Genomic DNA, 24,742 nt, shown 5'->3' with positions numbered 1-24,742 from the left:
TGATACAAAACATAACTTTCAAACTCTATTTAACAAGGGCCTTTCTGTGTGGAGTTTGCATCTTCCTTTAAAAAAAATATAAAAACTTGTGCACCATTGTGATATTTCAAAACACGTTGACACAAGTTATATCATCTCGAGTTTATCGTCTCCATTTTCAACAGCTGATCTACAGTTTTTCACACTGTTATGACTCTTGTGGTTTAAAATTCTCACAACAATTTGGTTAGGTGGACATTTTTACCATGAAATGAAAGAAAATGCTTCTTGAAGCTGTGGCAAAATAGACTTCATGACAGTAAAAAGTGGAGACTGGGAATTAAAATATTATTTTGGTTGTGAGCAAATATTAGCTAATGCTATGCAGGCCTCTGGTATGTCTGCAGTCCCAGCATTGGCTGCTCTATCTAGTTTAATCCCATTACTAAACTGCCAGTGTGCCAGTTTACCTGTCAATATTTGTTGCTGCTGTCCTGCAGTCTCATTTGAGAGACTTCATTTATGCCAGAGCTCCAGGTAAACCCACCAGGGAGAGCTGTAGCTATCTCTTTCTTGTGCCCAGGAGAGGCAACAGGGAAGGCGAGTGGAGTGGGCTGAAAACGCCTGTAGGGATGAAGAGGAAGGACTGAGCCCAGCTGCTGGCTCTTTCACTCACCCAAGTCACCCTCCCTCCTTTTTTCTCTTTGGCTTCCTGCTTTTTTTTATGAAACATGTGTGTTGCAAAACAAATGTGCATGAGAATATGCAATCTCTCTCTCTCTCTCTCTCTCTCTCTCTCTCTCTCTCTCTCACACACACACACACAAACACACACCACCATGCTTACTACCTCACTCTTTTTTTCTGTTTTGTCCCTCTCTATGACAGGCAAACAAAGACCCGCTATTTCTGACGGGGGTGACCTTCCCTTCAGAGTACCCTGCAAGTCCAGAGACGCTAGTCAAGCTAACTGTGTATGATGCAAAGGACAAAAACCAGGAATCAGTGAGTGAACAGTTTTTGTTTGCATTTTATGCTGTTTATTTCCATGTTTAAATTCCAGTAGAGGAAAAAGATAACAATGAAGGTGTGTTCAAAGCCATCTGCAAAACAGTATTTTTTTCAATTGTTGTTGGTGAAGCTTTAAATTCCACAAGGAATGAACATAAAAACCACAAAATATCTTTTTCTGAATCTCATTGTGTTTAAAGTTAAATCAGAGATTCAAAACATCAAGAAGTTGTACTCTGGATTGAGCACTGTGTCTTAGTAATCACTCATTTTGAGTGAGCCTGAGCCCCTGACCTCTGCCTGTAGCTTTGAAGGAGAAGGTTATGCAGGCTGCAGTGAGCATCTGAGCTCGGCAGCCCATCCCTTGGGAAATCAGCTGGCACATCCATGGGAACTAGATGGAGAGCCAGACACAGAATCCTGAAAGGGCCGGGCCATCTGATTTAGACATTTACCATACTTCATAAGAAGCTTGTCATTGTTGGTCTGTGTTTGATCTTAATCAAGTAGCTGACTCTACACTAGATGCCAAGATCTTAATTTGGCATAACTGACTATGAATTATTCATGAGCTTTATGATGACTTAAGACTCTATTATAGTGGTGCTTAGTACTTACAAATACTAAACATCTTTATATGGAGCAAATCAGCTGTCTTTCTTTCTGTGTGGTTTTGAAGTGCAGCAGCTTTGTTGTTTGAAACAAATCTACTTGCACCAATGTGTCATGTATCTCAGCTTGTAGAAACTAGTTCTTCTTTCCAGCCCTAGTCACCAGTAACTAACCTCTTTATGTATGAGTTTTGTGTCCTCTGCTTATCCATTTTTCACATCTACACATTTAAGTGCACATCTAAATGCAAATTTAATGTGTTTTTAATAATAAATGGAGGCCATTATTTTAGTCATGTGCCAGTTCTAGTTATGCACATGTCAGACAGTGTAAGTACTGTATCCTAATCTACAGCTTTAGTTTTCAGAGACAACACTTCATGAACTGTAGAGAAAAACGCAGAATCTGTGTTTTCTAAACTCTAGGATGGCGTTGCTGTCTGTGTGTATGTGTGTGTGTGTGTGTGTGTGTGCAGCATATAAAGTAAGATTAGTTAGATGCATCCTTATATCCACTAAGTGTCTTTTCTCACATTTTTTAAAATGGTAATTCTCAAAACTTCCCATAGGATAACTAAAATAGTATTTTATTTGTGATGATGGGATAATGGAGAGTCATTGATTCACACACTCAGCTTTCAGACCATTTCAAATAGCAAAGCATATGCATTACTGGCTTTATTTCAAGTTATTTGTGCATGCAAACATAGCCATACATGACAGGCAGCTCTTTGATAATGTCATGAGACAGTTCTGTTTCTCTGAAACCCCCCCACACTTCCTGGTCTCGCTCGGGTTCTTCTCTTTGCTACCTGCAGCTGCACGTGACAGGATTGATGCGCGCCTGTCCCTCATCACCCTCATCACTGATGCAAATAAAAGCCTGGTTTCTTTACCCACCAGTCACCAGTCTGGTTACCAGTGTTATTTCTTCTTTACATCTAGAGCGTTTTAATTCATCCTGCTCTCACTCCCAGATCATCACATTCAGGTGAAACTCAAAAAAGAAAAAATTGAATATTGCACAAAACTTAATTTATTTTAATAATTCAACTCAAAAGGGGAAACAAATATATAGACTCAGTGCGTGCAAAGAGAGATATTTCAAACATTTATTCATTATAATTTTGATGATTTTGGCTTACTGCTTATGAAAACCTAAAAATCAAAATCTCAGAAAATTAGAATATTACATGAAATCAGTAAAAACAACAACAAAAAAACAAAACCAAAAAAAAAATAAAAAAGGATACTGAATACAGAAATGTTGACCATCTGAAGAGTATAGTCATGCATATGAACACAGTACTTGGTTTGAGTCCCTTTTGCATGAACTACTACCTCAATGCAGCGCTGCATGGACATTTTCAGCCTGTGGCTGTGCTGGGGTGTAATAGAAGACCAGGATGCTACAATAGAAGCCTTCAGCTCTTCTGCATTGCTTGGTCTGATGAGTCTCGTCTTTCTCTTGGCAATGCCCCCAAGATTTTCTAAGGGGTTCAGGTCAGGAGAGTTTGCTGGCCAGTCAAACACAGTAATCCCTTGGTCATCGAACCAGGTTTTGGTTCTTTTGGCAGTGTAGGACGGTGCTACGTCCTGCTGGAAAATAAAGTCAGCATCTCCAATTGTGTCCTCTCCATTCTTCCTCCAGACTCTGGACCTTGTTTTCCAAATGAGATGCAAAATTAGGTATCATCAGAAATGCTTCTGAAGTTGTGTTTTGTTCAGGAGCGGCTTGACAAGAGGAATATGACATTTGAAGCCCATGTCCAGGATCCGTCTGTGTGTGGTGGCTCTGGAAGCGCTAACTCCAGCCTCAGTCCACTCCTTGTGAATCTTCTCCACATTTTTGAATGTCCTTTTCCTGACGATTCTCTCCAGGCTGTGGTCATCCCTGCTGGTTCTGCACCTTTTTCTTCCACACTTTTCCCTTCCACTCAACTTTTTATTGATGTGCTTTGATGCAGCACTTTGAGAACATCCAACTTCTTATGCAATTACCGTTTGAGGCTTTCCATTTTTGTGGAGGATGTCAGTGACTGTTTTCTGTACAACTGTCAGGTTAGCAATCCTCCCCATGACTATGAATTCTACTGAAATAGACTAAGAGACCATTTCAATGATTAGGAGTCCTTTACTGGTTTTGGATTAATTAGCCGATTAGAATGTGGCACTAAGGGGTGGCACACATTACAGTGTTCTTTAAATCTTCACATATTTAGAGACTGCACACTTGATAACAAAAGACAGATTGCACAAGATTTCTCTCTTCTGATCTTATAGGTCATGGTCACACACTAGCCGATTCTTCAGAGTATGAGGTTCTTCAAGCTCAATATTTCTAACCCTTAATCACAACACTCCCACTTGAGTTCCATTTTATTCTATTCTATTCGAAACCTGTTGCATGTTGTATGATGTCTTCGTTTAGTGAAATTGTAGTCTTTACTTTCAAAAGTTCACATAACAAGTGTTATAAATAACAGCGTTACTAACATAGTACCTTTTTTTCAGCAGCAAGTAATCTAATTGATCACTCTTCCCATCATTATAACGCCATTACCGTTAATTCTAAAATGTAGCACATTGTTATAATTGAAGCTGATTTTTCATCCAAACATTTAAACTCTAGCCGAGGGGCATGTTTTTACTTACTCTTCCCCTTCCGTCAGTCAGCTGAGTCAGCTTGCGTCTTGGTTGGCTTTTGTTCTGGTACACATGACATTACCCACTGTGCGTTCTCAGCTCCTCTCAGAGCCCGGCCCACACTACAGGATTTCTAGTTGCAAATATTAAACATGTTCGTTATCTACAATCTCTCCTTCCGAAGTCCTCCGAGCGGATCAGACTTGACAAAATCACTCTTAACACACCCCGCACCACATGCAAATCGGTCACAATGTCATTTCCAAACATTTGGCTTTGGTTGTAAGGGAGAGATCGGAACAAAAATTGGCCCAATTTAGATGCAACAACATTGAACCTTTTCACATTATTCTAATTTTCTGAGATTTTGATTTTTGGGTTTTCATAAGCTGTAAGCCATAATGATCAAAATGATCTCACTTTGCATATAACAAGTCTATATAATATATTAGTTTACCTTTTTAAGTTGAATCAAAATTTTCTGAGTTTCACCTGTACTTGTTCTTGGTCAGGCGGCTACTGCTTCAGTTTTTAATTTACAGGGTCTTTCCAATGCAACATTTTAAGATGTGTGGGGCCTCCCCAGCACATAGTGTGCCAGTCACAGAATGTGCCATTATAACAACACGAAAAATGTCAGTGAAGCTTTCCAAGTAAAATATGCTATTGTGCAGCTTATTTTAGCTTCTAATCATGAAGTTTACCTAACCTTCATTAAGTATTAGTGGGATTTATTTCAAAATATCTTGACAGGAAAGATGTAGAGAAACAGAGAGGCAAATAACCAAAGGCCTCAAACTAGGGCTTGAACCTGGAACAGACTCTGGACATGTGACACCTGCTGAATTAGCTGAGCTACCAACAAATACTTAATATTAATTAAGCATGTTAAATACCATAGAAGTAGTGGACTGAAGAAAGCAAGCAGAACAAAAATGTCAGAGCATTGTCAAGGCTGGACTTGAACATTATTCTTCTTGAAAATAATGTGTTTTTTGCCCTTCTCTCCTAGTTAAAGACCCATGTTAGCTTATGATAATCTGGCAGGACAGAAGGACACACTGTTGTTGCTATTCTCTCATTCTCATTGCTGGAATGACACTTTGTTTATGTATACTATACATGCATCCTGTATGGATTATTGGAGTTTGAGAAAACAAGCATGAAAGGACAACTGCCCTCTGCTGTTTTTTAAGGCAAAAAAAGAAAAATAAATAAAAAATAACACAAAAAACCCAGTATAATGAGAAATGAAGACAAAACCTCCAGTTTTAACATATATGATAATTTGTAGGGAAAAATGTGTTGAAGAAAACAAAAAAACAAAAAATAATAACCTTTAATTTTAACTATGTTGTGTGGCATTGCATTGGCTCATGTGTCTGGTTGCATAGTCATTTGATTGTTTGAATTTGGCCTTGAAACACACCCCCAGATGAAATATAGTTGAAATGGGAAAACAATAGTTTGATTCGATAGTTATGTGTTGAATATTCATGTTGAACAACACCCAAGTGAGCTCAGTGCTGTATAAACTCTCCATTCATGTCTTACCTCCTTGATTGGAGCATCTCTTTTATTGTTTTTTGTGCTGCCACCAGGGATTTAGTAAACAAGCTGCCTGGCAAACTAGTGTCGAGTAAATAGATCCTTGACTGTTGTGTATAATTATCACTAAATTTACAACTTGCTTTGTTAAAAAAAAAAAAAAAAAGAAGTTAGGTGATGTCCTGCATTTCATGACCAAGCACGAAACATAAGGTTTCATATAACAGACTAAATTAGATTTTTATTCATTTTTATTTATTTTTTTACCTGCTTGTCTTTCATGTGTCCTTCACTCATTGTGTGTGAGTTATTTCTGAGTAGTGCCTGTCAGTCTATGGAGAATATCACTGACACAGAACACAACATTTTACTCAAGCCTAGCCTTCAGAGTTAATGCTCAAGGCTGAACCAACAGCCTTACAGGATATGTCCTGTTGAGCATACTATCATACTCCTTCATTCATCTCCTCATCCCACCTGCTGCTTAGAAAAAAAATCTTTTGAAACCTAGAAAATGAAATATGGTCCTTTATGACATTTAAAAAAAAACAATTGTGTTTAAAGATGATCTTTTCTTCTCTTTCTCTTGGAACCAGTGATTGTGTCCCGCGGTTGACTTTCTGTTCTGGGTACAGCATGCATGTCTGGGACTCATTAAAGACTCTTTAAGTGACACAGGCAAGACCCTAAACATGAGGTGACACAATGCATCAGCCTCCCAGTGACTTCAAGTGGCAGATTGGAAATCACTCAGTCAAGACTCAGTTTTTTTTTCTATCAAGGGTGAATATGGGAGATTTTTGCTGTGTTTGCGTGCTTGTGTGTGTGTGTGTGTGTGTGTGTGTTTTACAAATCAGCTGTCAAATGTTTTTACATATCACTTTCAGCTTTTGGAAGCAGATGTTGTGCCATGAGCAGATTCACTGCAGCGGAAAGCAGAATAGCACATATGGTAAAAACTGAATAAACAGAAAAACAACAAGCACATTTCTTATTTTGTATGATATGCAATGTCATCTACCATCACATCTACCATGAGAAAAAAATAGGTTTGAACTGAAATTTTAAGAGGGTAAGAAGCTCATAGAAGGAAGTTTATAGATGACTGCTTAAACATTGGTAGAGGACCATAGGATTTCATAGAAGGATGATTTCCTTCTGCCTCTGGCTTCCCATTTAGATATTCTAGGATGACACTGGCTGCATGCTCATGAATATTTGAGAACATAGACAGGGCTGAAATACTGATAAGTGAGAGAGAGGTCTGAGAGGGCGTTTGACTGGGTTGGATTTCTCAGGTGTAAGTGATCCCACCCTCAAGCCTATCTGTCAAATGGTGACAGACCTTTCTTACTTTGTCACTGATGTCTTAACTGCATCTCTACTTTGAATGGTTTCCAGGGACAATAAATTCATGTTGAACTTGGATTCTGAACATTGGATCAAGAAATATCCTTTGTGTTTGAGAAGAATCTTACTTTAGTAAGATAACCTAATTTAAAACAATTTTAATATACACTCGGATAAATATTTTAGTAAAAGATCATTCAAGTGTGACTAATGAGCTGCATTTTGTCTGAAATAGTGTTTAAATGAGAGATGAGAGAAAACCATCACTGGCACAATTCACTTTCTGTAAGGTGGCAAGGAGTACATTTTTTCACATTAAGTTCCAGTTATAACTGCTTTTACTTGTGCTAGAAATGAGAACCATTTAGGACTCTTGGACTGAATTTCCTTATCTTTAAAGTTCATGAAAATTCTGAGCAAGGCTCATCTGTGAGAGGTATGGTAGGATTGAGAGTCATAAGTCAAAAGCAAATATGTGTACTGGCTGCATCATATTTGTACTCACCTTGTGAAGGGTTTTAAAGCTGGACTGCTAATGACAGGCATGTGGCTTGTTGTCAGCACAAACCTTTTGATGGGTGTTCTTGTGGTATAGAAAGATAGGACAGCCACTCCTGGAAGAGATTTTCTCTCTAATCACAGTGTCATTTATGCTGCCTTTGCTCTCCTCACTCTGTGAATGAATATATGCTTCAGTCTTCATTGTGCAGTCCTTTAACTGGCCATGCTGAGAGACTTTCATTGATTTTTTTAAAGCGTGCAAGACAGTATGAAAAACAAAAGACTTTATTTGAGTTAACAGAAAGATAGAGCCTCTTCATAAAGCATACACTGCCTGGCCAAAAATAAAAAAAAGTTGCCACCTGGATTTAACTAAGCACATAGGTATGAGCCTCCTATTGGATAACTACTGCATAGGCGAATATCTTCAGCTGGCAACAAGTTATTTAACTCCAACCTATATAATGAGTAGCTTGTCATTTATTAAACAACCATGTGGAAAGACACACCCTGTGGTCGTGGAAAAGATGTTTGTCCGTTTAAGAAGGGTTTAATCATTGGCATACATCAAGCAGGGAAACCATTGCAGAAACAACTAAAATTGGGTTAAGAACTGTTTAATGCATTATGGAAAGCTGGAAGGATAGTTGGGAACAATCATCTTCAAGGAAGAAATGTATTCAGAAAAAGATTTTTGTGATTGTCAATCACTTAAACATTTGGTGAAATCACATAGAAGAGAAACAGTAGAACTCAGAGCCATGTTTAATAATGAAAGTAAAAGCATTTCCACACGCACAATATGAAGGGAACTTAAGGGATTGGGACTGAGCAGCTGTGCAGCCATAAGAAAACCACGATGGTCATGTAGACTGATGAGTCCAGATTTACTCTGTTCCAGAGGGATGGGTGCATCAGGGTAAGAAGAGATGCAGACGAAGTGATGCAGCCATCATGCCTAGTGCCTGCTGTACAAGCCTGTTGGGTCAGTCTTGTACAGTAAGCAATACTCTTCTAGAATAAACTTAAATGTGTCTTCAGTTTTCATTTTGTATACTCATTTTTTTTTTAGTCCAGAAATAATAAGTTAAATTAAAATGACTTCTTTATTACTACATAAGTAGAATACCTTTAAACATTCATCAGCATAACAGCTATGTGTTTGATAAATACCCTGGCAAATCCATCCCACAACTTTTATATTACAAGTTATCTTCTAACACTTTGTAGAGAATGAGGATTTCCAGTGATGACAACTGTTACTTTAAAGCTGTTTACTTAAAGCTGTTGTTTGAACTGAGACTCTGGATTAACTGCATGCTTAATGCAGCTTTGTTTTAATTGTGAAATCAATCTGCAGGTCGTTACAGTTCTTGGTACTAAGGCCTAGAGAGAAGCGGCTCAACTGAAATTGAAAAATTAGATTTGAATTGGTTGGGCTTTTTCTTCTTTTTTGGGGGGAAACATTCAGTGGATACCATATCTACCAGAACCCACCATTAGAAAACTTAAATTGATATTTTTCTGCAGCAATATGTTTGTTTCATCAATACAGTATTCGTTAAAATAAACTTCTTGAAATTACCTTCCATCTTCTTATGACCCAGCATTGTGTTTCGTTGTAGCCCTTACTAATTGTCATATTCCTCCTCCTGATATGAGGATGGTCTGACTGGCCGATATTAGCTACATCTCAGGAGGCAGTTTGAACAGCCACTGCTGCGTGGTGAATTGTCACTCCAGTTATGAACTGCTGAAGTATGGAGAATCCCAGCCTCAGTTAATCTTACCCCGTCAATAATCATGATGTGTAAAAGACAGCGAGTTGACATATTTTTGGCATAGCTGCTTGGTTTTAGCTGGATAAGTGTCAATGTGGTAGGTCTTTTCTGTAAGTGCAAGAGTTTACTGCCAGAAAAAAAGAAGGGGGGAGAAATGAGATCAGACAGCGAAACAGAGCAGACAGGAAGAGAAGGCGCTAAGGGAAACACACACACAAAAGAAACTCAAACACACACACACAAAGACGTACTTTTATGAGAACCAATCTAAGAAATATCCAAGAATGGTCTTAGTAGTAATTGGCTGGACAGCTAAGCAGTGATAACTCACGAGAGTAACAATCCTCAGATAAGGAGCAACTCTTGTCTGATGGCCTCTTTGCTTCTTTCGCTGTCATCGTGGGAATGTCAGCCAATGTCACAAGTGCTAAAAAGTAACACTGTTAAAGACTGCATTACTAATGTAGGTGAATATAGAGATTTTTTCTCCTTTTTTTTATGCCTTTGCTCTTGTGTTTCTACATTTTTCTTTCATTTTCAGCTAGGTTACTTTTGCAGTAGAAGTAGCAAGCATCAATGTTACTACAGTTTTTCAGTACATCAGTACACAACAGTTTAACCTAACCTGTAAAAATTACTTTCAAGTATAGGGTTTAAGGTTTTTCCATAGTAAAATTAATGGTATTTTCTTTGGGACTTTATTATTTTGCAGAATTATTGCATGTAGCATTAAGTTCAGAGCTCTTAACTGTGGAGACTTTTTTTTATTTTTGCTGTGCTTGGTTGAATTAATTCCATCATAGGAAATACTATATAGGATTGTGCATATGGAGATTCATTTACCCAGCTAGAAGATTCTTCTAAAAAGATTTTAATTTTAAAACACTGGACTTAAAATATATAGGACTATGCAACAGTTTACACATTATTTATCAAGTGTTTTTACATTATGCAGTATCACACAGTCGCACCAAGTACAATCCTGACTTCACTTGTATAACATTTCGCCATAACGGACAAAGCACCTTTCAGCTGAGAATAACTTGGGGTTGACCACTAGCTGTGTGATTAATAGATGCCCTGATCCACATCATGTGCCACAGTAGCATACATCTGATAGTCTGATCTGTTAGAGGCACTAAGAAACTCCACCGACACAGATGGGGTTAAAAGATTTTCTACGAGCACCGCAGCTGTGAAAGTAAGAGAGAGGATTGGTGATGTTCCTAAAATGTACTGCAGCTTAAGGGTCGAGTAAGTGACCTTCCATCAGAATAAAGTCACAACTGCATTGTGGGTTAAATGTTAGCAGCATTTCCTGCATTCTGCAGGAACTTTCTCCAGTCTACTCAGTTGGCCTTATACTGAGCTGGAGGTAACGCCCCTTTGGAAAATACTCAGCTTAGATTTCCATGTAAAATGCCAGAAAACAAATATGAGTGTAAAATGTGCTTAGGGCTTGATTTGCAGGCGTGTGACACAAGCTAAGTGTGAGCCATTGTCAGAGCTTATGTAGACTGATGATGAAAAGACAGCTTAACCATGTAGAGAGGGAAAAAGCAACTTTGCAATAATTCACATATAAAGTGACTGAAAGCTTCACCTAATGACATAATCCAAAAACCTGAAACCTATTGGGACAAGGTACCACATAAAGACAAAGTATGGCACGGGCAATATCAAAGCTCTTTATATGCAGCGATTGAATGAAACAGTCTTGGCTTTCAACATACAGTTTTGATAGAATCATAGGCTACTCATTTATGGAAGGGAACATACATAAATCTAAAGTAAAAATTCAGCCATTTCCATCTGGCTATGATTTATTGTTCATTTACAGTATGCTCTTTTGGTTTTACTTTCCACATACCACTGCAGCAAGAGTTCATTGAACTGAACTTTCAGTTGCTTCTCAAATGTGGGGAGTGCTTTTCTTTAATCTGCCTGATAGCCATCAGGCATCACTGTCTCTTCTGAAATTCTCTTTCATAAATTCTCATATTTTCTGCTTAGTTTCACTTAAACTCCCTGTGCTCAAGCAGCAAGGAGAGAAGAACTAGTTTTGCTTTCTACTCTCTGATATTTGGTGATGCTTTCACTTTGGCACAAGGATAGTGAAATCTATCTTGCTTGTAGACAGTCTGCAAATCAACCTCATCATTAAGGAAGCCATGGCAGCTTTTAATATTGTAGATTCACATTATAAACTTAATGGCACACCTCCAAAGTCTGAATGGTATTTGCCTTTAATAAGATAGAACACTTTGACATAATAATGAATTAAAGCCATTCTTCAGTGGGAAGCTATATTCAGATTTCCCACTGAACCCACTGCCTTGATCTTGTTTTTTTTTTCTTCTTCTTCTTCTTCTTCTTCTTTAAATAAAAAATGAAAATTGTGTTAACTTTAGTGTAGATGAAAGTACTGGAGTCCAGCATATGACATTTGAGGTTTGAGTAAATGGTTTCTGTCTCTGGAAAACAGAGAGTTTAAACACTAAAGTATTTTTATTGACAACTGAGCACTCACTCTGTCATATTAGGTTAACACTATATATGTCTCACTGTTAAAGACCCACGGAGCAGCCAAACATGTCAGTCTGGAGGGATGAGTGAAAACTAAATTAAGTTTCATCCCTCTGCACTGTGCTGAAATGCATTTCAATAAAGTGAGTCATTGTGCCAATAAATATTACAGTTGTTCAAAATTAAGTGTGGTCCAGGTTTTGTTGTTAGTGTATGCAGTCATTCATGAAAATAGTTGTTGGAATAGTGCACACTCGTTAAAAGCAACCAACTAAATCTAAGCAGAGAAGTTAATTACTCATAAAACCTGCTGAGCAGATGTGTTTTGCTGTCTCAACGAGGAGACGCCTCTTATTTTCAGGGTAAAGCCACAAGTTTACATGAGCACCAGTCAGTGGTTTGTGGTTGATACAGAAACATCATAAGAAAAACTCACTGGTGCCAGACAATTTAATACCTATTAATTACTTCTTTCTTTATATATATAAAAATTGAATTCTGTACTATTCAAATAATCACTGTATTTAAAAAATCCTTTTTCTCTCCAAGGCCATACATCAGAGAGACGTTTGAATTCGCCCAAATAAATTTTGCTGCATGACATTGAGCATAAAGCTGGTTAATAAAACCTATGTTCAGTGAAACATATTGTAGTTCCTTTCTAAGGGAGCTAGATTTTAAAGACACACTACAGAACATTTGCAGATTTTCTCGTTGACGGACCCCTTTTCAACAACTAATTCAGCATCCATCTTGCATCCTACCTGTACTGTGACATCTTTCCAACCCCTCACTCTCTTACTTTTCCTTTTTTCCTCCAGTAATGTCACTTTGTGTTCTTTTTCTGAATCAGTTGCAATGCCTGTTCAAAAGGGCCAGAGGGTTTATACCCTGATGCTAGCTTGTGACGCGGAGCTTAACGCGAAACTCAGCTGCAACGTCACTTGGCGACCCAGAAGAAAAAGTTGTTTAATGCAGTTGCTTAGTCTCAGGATGCTGCTGGGCAGTGACGGCTCTAGAAATGCACATAAAAGATGTCATTGTGCCATCAAATGAGTCTGGAATGCAGTTTTAAGGTTGGAAAGTTACACACTGTGTCTTTAAAGGGGCAGCGTGTAAAAAAAAAAAAAAAAAAAAATCAATGGTTGATAACAGAAAGATTTTATGTTTCTATTATTCTACAATGAGCCATTTATATCAGCTTGCTGTGGGTCCGTTTACATGGCAGCTGCCATATTTGTGCCACCATGTTTATAAAAAGTTTCTCTGAATGGAACCAGCTTTGTTTGACAGGTACTAAAACACCAATAAGTACTTAAAAGGCAGATCGAAAAAGACAGTTCACATGTATATAGTTTTGAAGTAGTTGCTGCACCTGAGGCCACTGAATCCACTTACAGATGAAAACATGTTTATGTCTGGAAGAATTTTGGCTACCGATAACCATCGTCCATTCACAACTGTGCTTGGCATTTAAAGTAATTTCTATGTCCACCTTTACCGCTAGAAGTCAGTAATTCTTACGCACCGTACCTTTAATATCACAATTGCAATAGAAGTTATGTTAATTTATTCCATTTTGTCAGACAGCAAACCATTTATTTGAGGTCAAAACACAAAAGTTTGTATAGGTTATCTTCCTATACTGACAGCAGGTCACCCAACTTTTGTCTTCAGTTTGCTATGAAGGTAAGTCAGGTATGGGGGAGGTTATCGAACCCAATTTGTATTCTGCTCTGAGCCGGCCACCATTTACAGTGATTTGTCTTCTACACTCCATGCTGTATATTAAACAAGCTGAATTCCAACTAAAGCTGCTCTTAGTCCCATATTTTTCCTTATTTTGTTGTGAGATGATGAAAGAAGTTTGAAATTATGCCTGAAAATCAGCTTTAAGACACACACTTCCTATTAAAACATTTTAAGTGTGATATTCTATTGTTTTCATAACCCTAGTGTCATTTGACAAAATTACCATCTAAATCATTTTAAAATAATATTTAATCAATTATTTTACCTACATTTACATGGACAATGTTCTCCCAGAGAGGACGTTAGAAGTGCTTGGTGAGTTTATCGAACAGTTCAAAGCCTCCTGACACACCACAAGGACAAGACAGCACATGCAAGCAGATTTAAGGCACTGCTGCCAATGACGTAGCAGCAGAGTGGAGGGAGACATAGAGTAGTTTCTATGAACGCAAGAAGCTACATTTTTCACTAGTTTTTTGCCATGAGAAAAAAAATGGGTGTCATGATACCAGTATGAAAGTTTTACTGGCAGCTGAAGACTAAATGGAGGTAGACAATACTACAAAAGTAATTGGCCACTCTTATTGAGTTTTGGTATAGCTTTTGTTCACAAGCTCCAAAAAATTATTTTCTTGATGTAAAGGCTACCCTTTCTGCCATCTCAGCCATATAATTGTGCAGCTTCATTGGATCTGCCTGCCAAGTAGTGGAAAAGAAGCAGAAACAGTAAAAAAAAAAAAAAAAAAAGTGGTTAAAAAAATACTGTTGTCATATTAGTGCAACTACAATGCCACAACAAGAAGATTGTTCACTTAGAGTGTAGTTTTTCATAAAAACAAAAAACCTGTATAAAAACTCAACCCAACTCTGCCTAAAAAAAATGTAATATGTCCTAAAGTTAAATTACTAAGACCAGTTGATGCTATATAAGTTGTTGGTTTAGCCAGTACAAAACATCATCTAGTTTTCTAAATACTATCCAACTACTTCTGTTCGCTTTGTATTTGTTACACACCTCAACAGAAAAGTGATATGTTGATGTCTTTGGTTTAATTCCTATAAATATTATGTAAATTTAAGCATTAAAATTTAGAAGAATAAGTTGACTTTTATTTAAGTTTAATCTGAATAATAAGTTGAACTAAACTAAACTAAACTAAAAGATACTCCGAAAAGAACTAAATGAGGAAGATCGAACTGCTTGTGTTTAGTTTTTCTCAGGACTATTACAGGTAATGGAAAATAGACTATACGTTCTACTGTGCACGCAGCTCACACTGTGCTCTCTCTGCATGCAGCTGACATGCCGATAGCACCAGCTAAGCATTTGATACTGTAGTGAACCTTTCCAAGAAACCTCATTTTTGTCATAACCTTTCCCAAAACCTTTCCCTGTATAATCCTACTCCAATCTTCTCAAGGTGGGATTTGTCTGGATCGATTTCATAATGCATTATTCATTTGAGAATTTAATCAAATGTCTTCTTCACCAATCAGGCCTACCTAGACCTCTTGTAACCCTCCATCACCTCTCGTACTATTTTATTGGTGATTGTTAGTGTCACCTGCAAAAGCAGATTATCAGCTAAATAAATTACTGGGTCACGGGTGAATTAGACGCTCGGCTAACTGTAATAATTTTTTTTCCCCTTCAGGGAAAAGTAGCTTACTGAAAGTTAACGCAATTTTTCTCTTTTTTGAGAGAGAAGGGGGAAAAAAAGTGCTTGAGAAAATCCCGTTTCGCCTGCCTTCCCGTGGGTTTCTGCAGTGTAATGGTTTCCTTTGAGAGAGACACTGGTGGAAAGTGCTGATGCTTGTTGGCTGTGTGTTTGTGTAAAGGCAGCTATTTCCATGGCTAACTGAGCCAGTGATGAGTTTGCCAGCCAGGCTTGTGTCTTGCAGTGTGTGAGCAAAAACACAAGTAGCATAAGTAACTGTGTGTATGTAAATGTGAGTGTGGGCCTGCAGTCACACTTAATAGGTACAATTAAAACCTGATTTTTCAATTTATATAGATGTAATTCAGCACTTTACGATTGTGGTTCATAAGTTACTTTTTGACTCATCACAGTTTACAAACATAATGGTATGGCTCCTCTTGTTCTGCTGCCTTTTGAATTTTTCAGTGGAGAAGAAATGATACTTCACTCTTTTCCACCAGCCTGCACCCCAGAGAACTGAGCAGTAAAGGAGTGTGGAGCAGAGCGATTTTTGTCACTGCAATGTTTTGAATTTGTTTCTGCAGATGGAATTATGTGATAATCAGAAATCAGCCAACATTGTTTCCCCTCTGCACATCCAAAAAGGGTGGGAAGATATTTTTCTCCCCTCCCCTGGAAATATAAATATATTTGTTTTGATCTTATCACTATTCATAAAAGTAGATGCACACACACACAAACCCACACACACACTTCTTTCTAGCGCTATCCTTGTGCAATCTTAAAGTCACCAAGGACAAATTCTGCTTTCACTTAAACATTATATTTAGTACAAAAGACTTTTGTTGTTCTTGTCCTTCCTCAGCTTGCTGATAAGTCATTTAGACGAGTAATATGATTTGGGTATGCTATTAAACAAAATGATCTGGTAGCTGTGTTTTCTTGATTCTTGTTTTTTCATTAAAAAAAAGTGGCGTGACCAGAGATGAAGGACCAGAGGGTTGTCATAAAAAGCAAGTTTAACACAGCCAGACTTTCTTTGTGTTAGATCACTTGATAAAATCTAAACTACCTTTCAGAGATAATGGGTAGTATAACACTCATTATCTTTCTTAACTCAGGATTTCTTCTTGAAATTCTGTGTGCTCTCACAAATTTGGCTTTAATGCTTTTAATCTGATACTGATTAAGCACAAGGCACACTAATCACCTGGCACTTAATAAGAAGAGCAGGTTGCATGAATGCAGAGGTATGAAAATGTAGAAATTACGTTGGTACATTCCTGCTGTTTATTTCAATGCAGTTGCACATACAATCTAAAGCTTTAAACTTAAGATGACCACTTAGCTTTGGCAGCAACTCCTGATGTGTAAAATCACACACATTGTCTTAATCAAATTTGATTTTACATTTACATTTTTTTCTGATATATACTGTATCTAATAGTTGTAGAAAAGACTTCTTAACCAATCGAATATAGAAATATGTATAGCTAATTTTGAATCACCATCTGAAACTACAGTTCTCATGGTAACTCAGCAAACTATCTACATTTTGTTATTAGGTAACAGCAAAGCTTTTTTGGTGGCACAATGTCAGTCCGGGGGACTTGGTTCAGTTGTGTGGGGAAAGCTACACCTTCATTTAGTGTGGTGCTTTCTTGCTGCACTTTATGGTACGTGCCAGTTATGAATTTTTTGCCAGGAAATGATGAAGTCATTGAGGTATCTAAGCATAGCATTTGTATGGTACACACTTAAGTCTTTACCATATGGGGTTCTCTGTCCCACAGACTGGATTGGCACAAGAACATGCATTCCATGCAAATGAGCATCCTATAGGCAAACTCTATGATTGGAGGACACAGGACTGAGGAATTTTCTTTGTTTAAACCCTATATAAGACAGAATGACACATCAAGTCTTTAGGTCTTCGTTCTGGCTTTGGGACCTCCAGATTTTGCTGCAGAAATCTGTTTTGATGTCTGAACTTTTGTAATAAACTTCTTTTTATTATTCAAGTCAGCGTCCAGAGACGTTTTTGCCTGAAAGCCAATTTTTCCACATCTCCTGATCAAGATACATCATCATCTTGTTTTTCCCAATCTTGCAGCAAATTCATAAGTTTCAGAGGACACAGAGATTCCAGATTTAAAGATGGCTGAGCCCCGTACCACTTGTTATCTTCATTGAAATCCTTTATTTAGTGTCCGTTATGTTCCTAGTGTAAACAGCAGTAATTCTTATGGCGAGTTTGTTAGTGAAAAATCACGTCTGTATGTGTGGTTTTTTTAGTCATGATCACCATAATTGGCTGCAGTTCTCGTAGTGCCCATTTTTACCATTTGTTTGTAATTTTCGGGTTTTATACGGCATTTGTAAATGCTCACGAACTGGCTGTTTTGGAGGCGTCAATTTTTTTCAAGGTGGTGAAGCTGGAAGGCCAACTACCTAGTAATGACGTCACATATTCTCATGATAACATTCATAACAATCCACATTCTCAGAGAGACATAAAAAGAGTTAGCACAGTAGATGTGGTCTGTCCACCTATTAGATACATCATGGTTTTGTCTTCTTTGTTCCTTTCACTGCTCACACGTGTGCTATCCTGCACAACACTGTCGCCACAGTTTCTTGTAGTACTGCTCTGTTTGCTACATCTAGGTACACATCCACAAGCTCCTAAAAACAGTTTGAAATAACGCAGAGGATGGACAGAAGGCTCCACCTGTATGTGTATCGAACGTCAACTAAATAAAAAACAGGAAAACCTTTCAGAACCACATCTAAACAAAATAGAAAACAGACAATAAAACTACATCTTAGCAAGCAAAATTCAGAAAAAACCCCCATTAAGACAAAAAGCAAAACAAAACAACAAAATGAAACAAAAAAAAAAAACCCAAAAAAACACTAAAGCAAACCTGAAAACAAGGAAAAATATTTAATAATGCACACACAAACACACACACAGTTATTTTTTATGAAACACCGAGTCATTATCAAGAAAATACAGGAAAACTGAAAAGACTGTAATTCATCGGAGTTCATTCTCAACAATAAAACAAAATGCAATAACAAAGATTGCTTTTATTTTTGTGTTACATAGAATGAACTCTCATTCTGTGCAACACATAAAATGCAATAACAAAGACCCCATATCCCTGAATTGGAATAAGCAGTATGGGAAATGAATGAATAACAGAGGAAAAAATAGAAAATAGACAATATTCAGCAAAATACAATTAAAAACACTGCCTTTACTGGGAACCAGATGAACCAGTGGCTAAAATAGCAACATCTTTCACAACAGTTGAAACTCTGATGTATCAGAGCACACAGTGACAGAAGCACAGAGCTCACATAAGGCTCTAATTATCTTCTTATACCCCACAGCACAAATCTACAGTGAATATAGGAGTCATATGAAAGCAGTTCTAGCCTGTTAGTGAAATATTACAAGAATTGTCCTCCCACACAAAGATCATGTCTTGCAACGTTTTCCAGCGAAATCTACACAGTTTGTGTTTAAATCCTGCGCACTGAGAGATAAATCCTCCCAGGAACAGAGCATATATTGTAGCCTCAGGTAACAGCTCTCAGCGTTCCTACATGTATGTTCAGTAAGAATGCACCGAACACTGGATTTGACTGAAGTCGCTGCAGATCAGACTCGCTAGATCTTCTGGGGCATCAATCTCTGTCTTTCTGCCTGTCTTGGCTGTTAACCACCTCTGGGTTGCACCAATGATCTCTGTAATTGTCTCCCACTCTTCAAAGAGAGCTAAGAGTTGGTTTGATCCGAGCTGTTTACTTTTACAGCCCCTATAGCCCTGCTCTCTAAAGAAGAGCGCTATCAACCACTTCAGGCATGAGCTAGCATATTACAGCACCATTAATGTGTGTTTGTGCATGTGAGTGTGTATAAAACTTGGTGGAATGCAAGAGACCCAGCTTTTATTGTCTGTAGTTTCAGGGTGAGTTTCCAGCTTCTTGATGTGACATAAAGCCAGGGGATTGTACTCTGTATATGCCCTGTTTTCTGTCCACAGATATAGGTGAGATAATTGATTAACAATACACTATAAAGTATCTTTATTATTCACTAAATTACATGCACTTAGCTATTGTTTGAGAAATACTTTTTGATAGCAGTCACCAAAGGCTTTACACTAATGCCAAAAAGGAGTAGATGCAATAAACAGGATGTTGAATTTAGCAACATGTTTGTTGCTGATAAAATATGTATCCCTTTCCCCCACTCTGCATGCATCATCTCTACTTTGCTGCTGTTGTGGGCCTCAGTTTGAAGTGTAGAGTCACAGGAGGGGAAGTCCTCAACCACAGCCACAACCACAGCTGATAGCAGTTTGAGCGTGAGTAGCTGAAAAAAGAAAAAAAAAAAAACTCTTGCAAGATTGTAACTGTATGATCAAATGGTTCTGCTGGCATGAAGTAATATGTCCACGTGGCTCCACATTTGCGGGGATATTGTTCTAATGTAGTACTCAAGTAAATAGTAGGGCATTTGGCTGAGGCAGTACAGCTTTTGGACCTGCTTGTCATTGTTGACAGAATGTGTGTGAAGGAGGCCTTGATTTTTATCATCTAGTCTGCAGTCTGCAGGGTTTGCTGTTAAAGTTTATAGAGCATAACACAGAGAAGGCATTGGTAGTTTTCCTCCAGTGTACCAAGGGCAGTATCGGTAGTTTGTGCCTGTGTGAGATACACATGAACTAAGGAATTTTATCTTCAACTGAATGGTACTTAAGCACATCTTTATCATTCACTAAACCATATGTAGTACCTTCTCGGATGCTTTTGTCAGAAAACATTGGTCTCCTCTGAGTTGGAAGGGCACCAAAGAGTCAGAACATGATGAAGTAAGCAAGAGCAGGAATAGAAGGAGGGAGATGTGAAAGACTAATAGAGTGGTAGGAATGGATTCTTGTTCAGGAGCAAGCATTGACAAGCTGAAGAATGTGCTTGTGCAGGTACAAATGTTGAGCCAGTGTTGCTATTTCTTTGCTTCCTCTGTGACAGAGTATCACAGATCTGAGCAGGGTTATACAGTTTTGCAGGATACAGTGATGTGCAGCGTTTATCGTACATGGCCTTCTGTATCTCTGTCAGTAACTGCAGAGGACGACATTTTTAAAGGAGCTCACCTTGATGAAGAAAACAGCCTCTCAGTAGCCAGTTGTCAGTGAGTATTTACCTTTCATGCTGGAAAGTGAGATTCTCAACACCGGTCTCATTTCCAGGAGATATAACATCAACAAAATTAGATTTTTAACAGATTTAAAGCATTCAGTTTACTATAATACAAGAACATACAAAAAGTTTAATTTAGGGTTGAATGCTTGAAGTCACAGAGTTTTGAAGATGTGGGATTTTGTTGGTTTTTCTTTTGTGGTGCATTTAAATTTTGACACGATCGTCAGGTTAAAAACAACTTTCACAGGAAATATTCTTCTGTTGTATAAAACAGATGGTTGAAATATGGAGACTTCAGTCCCATTATTTCAAAGATGAAATATTAAAGAGGAAAATGAAAACATTTGGCATTATTGCTGTTACTGTACCAAAGTAAACTGTGATTCTCAACATGTTGGCTATTTAAACCACCAAATGTTAGTAATACTGATTTTTTTGTCTGAGAGTCCAATGTTGTCATTGTGATTTACTCTTGGCAACTCCACAGTTAAATTATCACTGAATTATAAGAACACAGAAGTGAAGTCATGAAAAGCTACGCCAATTAGGAGCCCACATCCACAATTTTACACTCAATAATCTTACTATAGCTGAGAGAGATGAAAGTTTTTCTTTGTTTTATCAAAGCTAGACCCAAAGGCATTTGCCTCTCCTGTTTCAGTTTCATGTTTGCGCAAAAGACAGACTTGATTTACAGCAGATGCATTTGGTTCCTTTGATTAAGTCCAAAACTTATTCATAACTCAAAAATAGCACAAATGATTAACACGGTATGTAAAAGAAAAAAATAAAAATAAAATAAAGAAAGAAAGAACCTAAAAAGAACACATCAGAGTGTTTTCTATCTAAGTAAGAATCTGCATTATTAGATTCAGAGAAGTCCACCACATGCATCTTGGCGAATGCTCACACACAAACACACATCACCTTAGGACTAGCATGAGACGCATAACGAAAAAAAAAAGGGGGGGGGGGGGGGGGGGGGGGGTACAGAACTTGCTGATTTTTCCACATACAGGCCCACTGAGACCGTTCAAAATCATTTAATGACTGATTTTATCAGCCTTACCTTTTGTTCAAAAACTCAAAGTAGAACTTAGCTTAAAAATGAAAGCACCCGGATCATTGAATTAACCTGTTTGATTGAGCCATACCTGTTTATACACCAACAGTTTGAAAGTATCAAACACCGGTCTTTGGTAATCCTTTTCTCTGCTAAAATTTAAACATGAAATGCTTTAAACTTAATCTTTAGGGCTATCAGACTCAAAGGACAAAGTTGCCAGGCTAGCATCTGCAAAACTACAAACAAGCTCCATCCTGCTTTGCCAACACAGCTCAGACCAGAGCCCACAGGCTATGGACACAACACTTCCAGGATGTCTGGTAAAAATGATGTTGGCAGGGGGTCCATTGTGTCCTCTGGATTGTGGGATGAAGCCTTTTTGGATCTTATTCTTGTGCATCCTATGAATTCTCAAACACACTGGATCTGCAGAGTTTGAACACTTCAGGCTCCTCAGTGTGTTTGTTGAGCTGGTTTTGCAAAAGTTTTGCTGTGTGTTGAGGTCGTATGAGAGAAGAGGGGCCACTGTTGTTTTGTGTGTGTGTGCTTGCCTGTAATGATCAATATTTTTCTTCAGCGAGTTTTATTGTTTTGGCTGATATAAACTGATATATTTAGTCACAATTAAGCCAACACAGAAAAATGTGTTTTCCCACTCAAGTAATCTCACTTAGCTTGTTGCAGTGCATTGAAGACATTGATGAGGAGAGCACAGAGTCTTGTGAGCTCAGGTCTGGTCTTTTTGATCCTCTCCACCAGATCAAAAGCAGGAGAATGAGGTCAAGGTAGACAACCATGAAAAGAATTCAAGGACAATGTGTTGGATAGACAGTTAAGAATGAGAAAACCAGCTCACCTGGGGAATACACAAACCACTGCTTTTGTCTGTGCTCATCCAGGCAGCTGATTATCTGAAATCCTTTGTTGCTTCAGCTACCAGTGGCATTTGTTTTTATCACCTTAACACAGACCATCACATCCGCCACCTACAGATTCATGCAAGAGTTGGACATGTTGTGTTCAACTATGAGTGCAACTTAAATGATGCTCAAAGGAGAAGCGGTAATAAAGGAGTCTTGAGGCTTCACATTTGACAGCAGAGGCTGCACACACTTTCACTGCAGAAGGCAACTTTTGCTCTCCACATTGAATAGTAAGAAAATCCCTACTTGTCTCAGTGTGCTTTTCAGGAACTCACCATTTGAATGTTTCAAGATATGTCAAACATTTTGAACTTCAAAGTACTGCATTGCATATGCCTCATTGCAGTGTGCTTGATTCATAGTTTGAAGAAGCTTTGATCTTGGATTCTTCATGCACGTAATGCATCACTATTTCTGCAAGACTGAAACTAATTCCTTTTGTAAGCTGAATTTTAAGGTGAGGCAGCAGAAAGGAAAAGCCACAATTAACTAACTAAAAATGTGTAAACAGACATGGCAACAGCAATAGAGGACGTAAATGTTGTTGCATAGTCAGAGTGAGGAATCTGTGAGCTGGCCAGAAAGCATCTCAGATCATCTTTTGGCAGATGTAAGCTTGTGCATCGGTTTTTGACTTTCACCCTGGTTATCAGTCCTGTTGATAAATAAAGGCACAAAATAGCTCACAATTCTTCATGCAACCTGCCATAAAAATATTAATATGCCAGCACCATAACCTCATGTTAGTCAGTATATTTGTTCCAATACTGTGTGTGCTTAAATGTTAAATGTCCTGGTGGGTGTGCGCATGTATGTGGCCTGAAGTGATTGCATGCACCTCTCATTGTGTTTGGTTGTGTACCTGCTTGGGGTGATAAGGGCCAGTGTGGAACGAGTCTTTGTTCTGCAAGAATTACTCATTCCCTGTGGCAGCAGGGGTAAATTAAACCCTGCTTAATCCAAGGTTCGAGCCCAGATAGTTAAAACCTAAGCTTGGTGTTGCTGTGGATCTGCTTGCCATTTGTCTCTGTGTCTCTAAATACCCTGGTGTGTTTTTTTTCCCCCATTTCTTTTTGTTAGTAGCAGCTGCAGTTGGTGAATATCTGATTTGAAATGCATAGATGTGAGTGTCTCACGAAGCCTCTTGTGTGATCCTCAAGTATGTCATTGTGTGTTTTGAAGTATTTATCTGTATGCAAACACACACCTACACATATACTCTGCACCGTGTGGTTGAAATTCATGTTTATTCAAGTGGCCATAACAAGTGATTCTTTTTCCTGTTAACATGAGTCACAGGCTGCAACCGAGGTGTGACAGACAAGTCTGTCTTTGTATTCTTTTATATCTCACTCCCCTTTTCTTTGTTGCTATCTTGGTTCTCTACCCATTAATTGTCTGTCTTCCTTCCTTTCTGCTTCTTCCTCTTCTATGTTGTTCTTCCCCCCTGCCTCGGCTGCTTGTATTTGTCGGCTCCCTCCCTCCTCACTTGTGACTCTCTCTTCTTCCTCCTCTCTTTCTCACTGGTCTCGCTTACCGTCACGCCAACCACAGCAGCAACAGCAGTAGCGCCAGCAGCTCACTCTAGCCACTTCTCAGTCTCAGCGAAGGCTGCAGTGTGTACGTTTGAGGGTGTGCGTGTTTGTGTGTGTGCAGGATTGATGTGCTTCAGTTTTTACTCTGCATGAATCAGCCAGTGTGCCTGCTGCTCTTTAAAAAGCGAATAAGACACATATATGGAGTAACTCTGATCGAGGACTGGGGAAAGATATGTGAGAGGACGGTCCTGGAGCTCATTAAGAGGAAGAAGGAAGACATAACATCACTTTTTCCTCTCTGTGCCCTGTATTTCAGTCTGTCTTTTTTTATCAGACCCTCCTCAACTCTGTAGACCCTCTCACTGCTTTACTGGCTTACTCGTTTGGATTCTGAGACATCACTGTAAGTGGATTTCCTTGTGTGCGTGTGTGTGTGTTTTGTGAGATAGACTGTATATGTTTTGTGTGTATAGTTAGTGTTTAATATTTTATACTCATAGCTATAATTTCTGCTTTGACTGGATGTCATGACATATAAGATGACTTAATTAGGCCAGTTTCTAGAGCCATATTTATAGTGAGGAAGACATGCGTTCATGTAGACACTGCTGACCTCTGTGGTATAGCTT

At 38.3% G+C, this 24,742-nt stretch overlaps 1 protein-coding gene across 4 annotated transcripts in view; it reads left to right on the top strand.

Moving 5' to 3' along the window:
* inpp4b (inositol polyphosphate-4-phosphatase type II B) overlaps positions 1-24,742 on the top strand; it is a 174,008-nt gene that overhangs the window by 30,808 nt on the left and 118,458 nt on the right. For 3 of the 4 annotated variants that reach the window (XM_041983758.1, XM_041983757.1, XM_041983759.1), the window contains one exon: positions 868-984. In XM_041983758.1, the coding sequence (XP_041839692.1) occupies positions 868-984 (117 nt within the window). Of the gene's footprint in view, positions 1-867; positions 985-24,125; positions 24,517-24,742 lie in introns of those variants that run through there. The other variant, XM_041983760.1, reaches the window with a different exon arrangement.

Source organism: Melanotaenia boesemani, chromosome 4, assembly GCF_017639745.1.
Source record: "Melanotaenia boesemani isolate fMelBoe1 chromosome 4, fMelBoe1.pri, whole genome shotgun sequence".
Classification (NCBI taxonomy): Eukaryota; Metazoa; Chordata; class Actinopteri; order Atheriniformes; family Melanotaeniidae; genus Melanotaenia; species Melanotaenia boesemani.
The sequence above is the reverse complement of the archived record's forward strand: the minus strand, read 5'-3'. Positions and strand labels throughout refer to the sequence as shown.